This window comes from Vigna radiata, chromosome 6, assembly GCF_000741045.1.
Source record: "Vigna radiata var. radiata cultivar VC1973A chromosome 6, Vradiata_ver6, whole genome shotgun sequence".
NCBI classification, from domain to species: Eukaryota; Viridiplantae; Streptophyta; class Magnoliopsida; order Fabales; family Fabaceae; genus Vigna; species Vigna radiata.
Genome location: NC_028356.1, coordinates 17,599,833 through 17,607,594, shown reverse-complemented (window position 1 = coordinate 17,607,594; position 7,762 = coordinate 17,599,833). Strand labels below are relative to the sequence as shown.

The 7,762-nt window shown below is 35.6% G+C and overlaps 1 protein-coding gene and 1 pseudogene across 1 annotated transcript; both read left to right on the top strand.

Annotated features, from left to right (window-relative positions):
• Window positions 1-401: 401 nt before the first annotated feature.
• LOC111241852 lies at window positions 402-916 on the top strand (annotated as a pseudogene).
• Window positions 917-5,517: 4,601 nt separating this feature from the next.
• Window positions 5,518-6,498, top strand: LOC106763518 (cytosolic sulfotransferase 15). The gene has a single exon (XM_014647702.1). It carries the CDS (start codon window positions 5,518-5,520, stop codon window positions 6,496-6,498), a length of 981 nt encoding a protein of 326 aa, XP_014503188.1.
• The last annotated feature ends 1,264 nt before the right edge of the window (window positions 6,499-7,762 follow it).

Genomic DNA, 7,762 nt, shown 5'->3' with positions numbered 1-7,762 from the left:
GTTTTGGCCCCAGATTCTTCTTAGCTGATCGTTCACCGGGGCATAGTACAAGATCCTTTTAATTATTTTAAATTGTTACAAATTTTAAAACCTTCAATGATGACTCTGGTTAAAGCTAAAACTTTATTGAATTTAGTTTTAATGGATGAAATATTTCAATAGGTTTAAACCCTTTAGTTGTCCCTCTTTTTGTGGGTTTTTCCCATTTTAATCCCCTTTTTATTAGAATCTCCAATTGAGTCCTTAAAAGTGTCAATTTGAATCAATTCAACCCTTACCGTTAAATTTAATTAACAAAGTTAAGTTCTTATGAAGTTGACCAGTGACGTGGCCATTTTTTGAAACGTGGTATTCTCATGTGAAATTTGATGAAAAAAACATTTTGAAAATAAAAATCCTGTGTATTGCTTCCTTGTTTGCAGTTGATCGAAACCTCCGAAGCTCAAGGCCATGCCACCGTCATTGCCAAATTCTTTGGCCGCGCTGACCTCATGTCTTTCATTTCCAACGTTCCAGAAAGTCAAAGGCCTATTAGATTTTTTTTTACTTTCTTTACTGTCTTCTCTGGACCAGAAATTGGCACATCTGTTAGGCGGCCGTCGAGATTGTGCTTCGTGGGGGTACGCTCAGGCTCATGCCGGAGCTCATGAGACTCGCCTTTCTCGTTGCCGCTGTCGACGAGACATTGGAAGTTGCATGCTCCGACATTTGGAGAATTCGAGACTCGAACCCAACTTATGGCTTTACAAACACCAGAGCCTCCTTCGCCAACAAACGCAAGCGGTTGAAGGAGCCGGTGAAGCTTCAGGTGATACCGAATCTCGATCTCCGACTGATGCCGATTTTCCTACAGAAGAAGGTTGAAAACCGGTAGTTGGTGTTGTCGTCGATGACCTTAGAGGAGTCTGGCACGATGATCTCCGATTTTCTTTGTATTAATTATACAAAAGAAACTTCTTTTGCATTAATTATATGAAAGAAACACCAATTTTATGATTATGGGAGGGGGTTTTGAGGTAGGAATGCTTAATGCTGTCTGCGGAATGAAATACAGGTGGAGAGAATGGTGAAGGAAGTTGAGAAATTTTCAAAGGAAGACAAAGAGAAGAGGGACGCAATTGACACTAAGAATCATGCAGATTCTGTGGAGTACCAGACAGAGAAACAATTGAAAAAGCTTGGAGACAAGGTCCTTGGACCTGTGAAAGAGAAGGTTGAAGCAAAACTAGGGAGCTTAAAGACGCAATTTTGGGGGTTCGACACAAGCTATTAAGGATGCCATGGCTTCCCTCAATTAGGAAGTTATGCAGCTTGGTCAATCGTTTTACAACCAACCAGGAGCTGCTGACGCAGGAGGCCCTACTCCTCCTAGTGTCGATGCTAGCGTACACTGGAATTTTGTCTTTAATATATTTTTTGCTATTTGTTAAGGATTATTGGTTTATTATGTTCCTTTTTTCCTAGTTTATCGACAATTGGTCTTTTCGAGGCCTAGTTGAGCAGCAACGCATACCAGGTTCTAGGCATGGCGGAGATCGGGATTCTGCCTAAGTTTTTCGAAGTTAGGTCAAAGTGGTTCGACACGCCTTTGTTGGGGATTCTGTTATCGACTTTGATATCTATTGGTGTGTTTTAGATGGACTTCACCGACATCATTTCTTCGACGAATTTCTTGTACAGTTTGAGGATGTTGTTGGAGTTTGCGTCGTTTCTTTGGTTGAGGTAGAAGTCCCCCTCCATTGAAAGGCCTTACCTTATTCCTCTAAAGCTGCCACTATTGGCAGTGATGTGCTTCATACCTCTGGATTTCTGGTTTTTAATCTGCAAGCGCAATACTATTTTTAAAACATTTTTTTATATGAAACGCCAGACATAAATATTTGAGAATGCCATGTTTAAAAAGTTGACACGTCAACCTTCCACCTCATTAAAAACTTAACCCCGTTAAGTTAATTTAACGACAGAGACTTAATTGATTCAAATTAGCATTATTTAGGACTCAATTGAGAATTTTAAAAAAACGGGGATCAAACTGAGAAAAACCTACATAAATAAGAACAACTAAAGGGGTTTAACCTATTTCAATACGTCTTTAAATTCAATTTAACTATAAAATTAATTTATAACATAAGATTTGTCTATTTATAATTAATATCATTTTTTCATTTTTCTCATTTTATCTCTTTTTTCTATTTTTAATAACAAAAAATATTATAAAATAAGATATTCAGGATCTTCTCACTAATATTGTTCGAAGTTTCACATCGATTAGAAATAAGGTAAATTTATAATATATAAATAGGGGTGCAAACTTCACCTTACAAGTCGGTCTTTTAAGATTAAAATAGGCTTAAAACTCACTTTTTAATAAATATAAATTTACAAGCCACTAAAATAATGTAAGATTCCAAAATATAGTCATAAACCATATAATAATAATCACAAAATAATACCATAGAACATATGGAGTTGAAAGACTAAGGGAGAGAACATATGGTATGAGAGAGGAGAAAAGGTCAGAATAAAAAATCAAAAACCCAGACTCAGAAAATGTTACAATAATCTCAGGCACAAAAATATATTTTCTCTGTAAAATATGTGTTTCACTTTATTAAGTGAGATAAAGGCTATTAAATAGCCACTTACACAATGTCAAATAAAATTTAAAATTAGTCCCTAAACAGAAAAGCTAAAATATCTCCTTAATAATCGAACTTTTAAAATAATAAATCTCCTACCTAGTTATTATTGTAACTAAACCTGAATAAACAAATAAATCCTTTTTTTTAATTTAAGTTTATTTAACAAAACTCTCCCATAAACTTAAATTCTTTTTCTTTTTTCCATGTGCATCATCCCATTCCGGGTTTGCTTCTTTTAATCACATTTGACTTCTTCTTTTTCCTTTTGGCCTTCTTGTCTTTTACCTTGGTTGACCTCTTTAATGTTTTGACTGACTTTGTTATGTCTGACTTCTCAATAACCTTAACAAACTCATGTTTGATCTTTGGCGATTTCTCAACAATCTTGACTGACATCTTCATTGCATTCTTCTCAACATCTTCATCTTCCTCTTCCTCTAGTTCAAGAACACTAGATATTTTATCTTCTTTTTCAAGAGGCGTCTTCTTCAGCTCCTCAAGCTCAATCTTCTGTTCATTCATAATTTCATTCGCTTCATCTAGAAGCCTCCCTATTCGCTGAATCTCTCCATCTTTTTCTTTAAGTTCTTTCTCCAAATTTTCTTTCTCCATAATTGTTGCATCCTTTATTGAGATCACTTCATCCATTGTTGGGATCGGGCTCTCCATGTCCATTGCATACGAGCTCTTTGCCATCAACAAGATTCCACACTCTTCTTTACCATCTTCAGTAACGAGATTCGTCTCCCCCTTGACGTCAACAAAATTCCCATATCTTCTTCATCTTCTTCTTTTTCTGTAAGAAAGTTTCTCTCACTTTTCTTCTCGGCTCGACAGTATTTAATAGTATGACCGAGCTTACCACAATTGTAGCACTTCCATGATCTACATTCATATCCATAGTGGCCATACTTAACATTCCACTTCTGACTGATCTCCTCGGCCTTTTCCTTTTCCTCGTTCATGCCAATATTGCTGACCGGTTCTCTCTTCATTGCCTCTACCACGTCCACCTCGTCCTTGTCCTCGGCCTCCTTTTCCTCTACCGCCAAGATCTCGGCTCTGAGTAATCCGAGATTTATTCGAGACAAACTGTACCTATAGTGCTTGATCGTCGGGTTTAACCTGATCATCCTAACTCCTTCTCCTTTGTTTGTGGGCTTCTAATGACCTAGCAAGTTCATCCACTGTGAGAACCGACAAGTCTTTCGATTCTTCGATGGTGCACACAATACTTTCGAAATCTTTTGTAAGAGATCTCAAAATTTTTCCCACAACCTGGCTAGATGGCATTTGTTCTCCATTCCTGCTTAGTTGGTTTGCCACCTTCTCCACCCGAGTTATGTACTCGGTTATATGCTCTTTGGCCTTCATCTTCAACTGTTCGAACTCTCCTCTAAGAGCTTGTATTCAGACTTGTCTAACGCGGTTGTCACCTTTATACACAACCTCCAATATCTTCCAGGCTTCCTTTGCTGATTTAGCATTCGCTATTTTTTCGAATCCCGACTCATCTACTGCATTGTAGAAAAAATACAATGTTGACCCATCTCTTGCACGTGTTTTCTTCAATATTGCTATCTGTGCCACCGTCTGATCTTTGTCCGCATCAGGCTCAACGTACCCTTCTTCCACCAAATCCCAAACGTCTTGGGATCTCAATAACGCCTTCATATGTAGGCACCAATTATCATAACTGGTTTTTCTCGTCAATTGTGGCACACTCATATACCATTGACAACCTTTGCCATCTCTCACAAAAAAAACAAACACTCACCTTTCCCCTTACAGTGTTTGACTCTCCCTTTTTTTTTCTCTCTCGATACTCAGAGTATAAAGCTCTGATATTACTTTGTTAAAATAATCTCAGGCACAAAAATATATTCTCTCGGTAAAATATATGCTTCACTTTATTAACTGAGATAAAGGCTATTAAATAGACACTTAAGAAAATATATGCAACTTGTCTATTCTTATAACTTTTTTTCAAATTTGTCTATTTATATAATTACTACAGCCTAGATACTTAAGAAAAACTGTGTCCCTTGGGAATTTTCTCAGTATTGGTTTATGAGAAAATTAACCTTAGAACAATTTTCACCAAGGCTTTCACCTCAACAAACGAACCTCTAGCTCGACCACCACAGGACTCCTTCTCCTGCTCTTCAGCAAGACAAATGCCATCCCGATTTCGAATACCTTCAAAGCATCAACGCAGTTTGGGCAGTGTTCACAATGGTTTTCTCAAACACTTACGATTTTGAACTAATCTTATCGAAATCAATAGGGATTTTAGGAGATTTCATACCAAAGTTGTGATAATCTAACCTCATCTCAACAATGACACCGGAAATGGACGATGCAGCAGCAACTCTGTCGAATCGCAATTTCTTCTCTTTGTAGGGAAAACGAAAATGTTACTTTTTTTATCAAGTGGTCTTGGATCACTACCTAATCTGTATGTATTTATATTTTTAAATTTTAAAAATAAAATAATAAATTATATTTAATAGTAGTCATACAAGTGATGTTCGATAATAATCCATAGTTGACTTAGAGTTTATATAATTGATTAAATGTGAATAATTCATATTTTAAATGTATTAAACTTCTCATAGTATGATTAGGTAAGCACATTACCACATGTTTAAAAATTATTTTATATAAATGATTTGGGATTAGGTAGAAGAGTTTTAAACCTTCTAATTGTGATCAGAAATATACACATGTTAACAACCAAAATATCAATTCCCGAGTAAAGAAAAAAAAGCTCTTCATCACTTTGAAGCAGTGATCTCAGGCTATAAATATATCCCATATTGAGCTACATATCATCAACCGTTCACTGGTATAAGTTCCATAGCTATAACTTCCAATGGCTTCAACACAAGGGCTGCAAGCATACGAAGAAGAGAAGCTCCTTCTGTCCCTTCCCAAAGAGAGGGGTTGGGCAGCACACCATCTCTATCTCTTTCAAGATTTTTGGTGTCCATCGAATTTTATCGAAGGTGTAAACAATTTCCAAAAGCACTTTCAGTCAAAAGACAGTGATGTTATTGTTTCCAGCTTTCCAAAATCAGGTACTACTTGGTTGAAAGCCCTTACTTTTTCTATTGTCAACAGAAAACGTTTCTCATCTTTCGATAATCATCCATTACTCACTTCCAATTCTCATGATCTTGTTCCTTACCTTGACTTCATCTTTCATTGTGATAACATCCAAAACAAGCTTTCTTACCTCTCCAATATGACTGAACCAAGAATTTTTGGTACTCACATTCCATTCCCCTCCCTTTCCAAGTCAATTCAAGAGTCCAATTGTAAGATAGTTTATATATGCAGAAATCCATTTGACACTTTTGTTTCATTTTGGATCTTCGCCAATAAAATTTATCCAGACTCTCTGGATAAACTGACAATGGAAGAAGCCCTAGAAAAGTACTGCAAGGGAATAATAGGGTTTGGTCCGACTTGGGAACATATGTTAGGTTACTGGAAAGAGAGCATAGCAACACCAAACAAGGTTCTGTTCTTGAAGTATGAAGAACTCAAAGAAGATATCAATTTTTACGTGAAAAGAGTTGCAGAATTCTTGGACTGTCCTTTCACAGAAGAAGAGGAAAGTAACGGAGTGATTGAAAGCATAAGCAACTTATGCAGTTTTGAGAAAATGAAGAATCTAGAAGTGAATAAATCTGGAACATTTGACAGGAGCTTTGAGAAAAAATACTTATTTCGGAAGGGTGAAATAGGAGATTGGGTAAACTACTTTTCCCCAGCTATGATAGAAAAATTATCCAAAACAATGGAAGAAAAATTAAGTGGATCTGGTCTTTCCTTTAAAACGTATTCTTAATATATATATAACGTGCTCTGATTGTGACTTCTTCTTTGACTGTGTAAAGAGGCATCCATGAGTTGAAGAGACAAGTGGGTACCTTTTTATTATTTGGTATTAGCATGTGTTAAATTTAAGTTATTCTAAAATAAAAAGTGATTTTTATTGTTTTAATTAAAAATTATTTGTGATGATGAAGACAATTATAAAAAATTCTCGAAGGTTAGGATTTCGCTATCCTAGGTCTTTGCAATCGGTGCAGACTTTATTTGGTTTTAGCATGTGTTAAGTTTAAGTTATTCTAAAATAATAAGTGATTTTTATTGTCTTAATTAAAAATTATTTGTGCCGATGAAAGCAATTATAAAAAATCCTCGGAGATTAGGATTTCGCTATCCTAGGTCTTTGCATACGGTGCAGATTGCTGGTTGAGTTGTTCGCGTTTGTGTGGGTTGCAGGTTTTGCGGTGGTCTTCGTTTTTGCAGCTGTTCTTGCATTTGATGAAGTGTAGATACTTGTGGTTGGTTTTGTTGGGATAAACTTAAATCTAGAGATTTATTATTTTGTTAGTTTTGAGTCTAGTAATATTTGGTTTGATTTTGGTTAAAATAAAATAGGATGGACAGTTATGATTTTTTGTTCATTAGGTAGAATATTATTTTATGATAGGATATGGAGATTTTATCTTTAGGTAGGTTGATATTTTATTGTCAGTTTTATTATGGGGTTACTTCCTGTACCTCCCCAATTCCATCCCCCACCCCCCATTCCATTTTTACCTTTTGCTTTATTTTTTTATTTCAATTTTATCTTTTAGCAAAAATTTATATTTAGAAATAAAATTTTATGATTTTATTCTCCCACCCCACATAACCTATTTATTCTTTATTTTATCTTCATGCTTTCATCTTTACACTTTCTTCTCAGGAATTCTTTGCTCTATTTTTCTAGAAATTCTTTCTCCCATTCTTCTTGTATTTCAAGTGATAATTGAGATATCGATTTCTCCTGGAAGAATTTGTCCTTGAATGATTATATCTCTGCATTGCATTGGTGGTGTTGTATCCAACCTTTCATCAGCGATCCTCTTCGAGTCCTCTTCGAGTCGAGGTTAGTAATACTTTCGTAAAACCGCTAAACGGATGGCGACTTCCGTTTAGATGTTGACATCCGTTTACGGATTCCCACATCCGTTTAAGCATTTTCTAGATTATTTTAGATTATGTTTTTGTTAGTTTTATTTTTTAAGATTTTTTTTTATTAGTTTTATTTTTTAAGATTT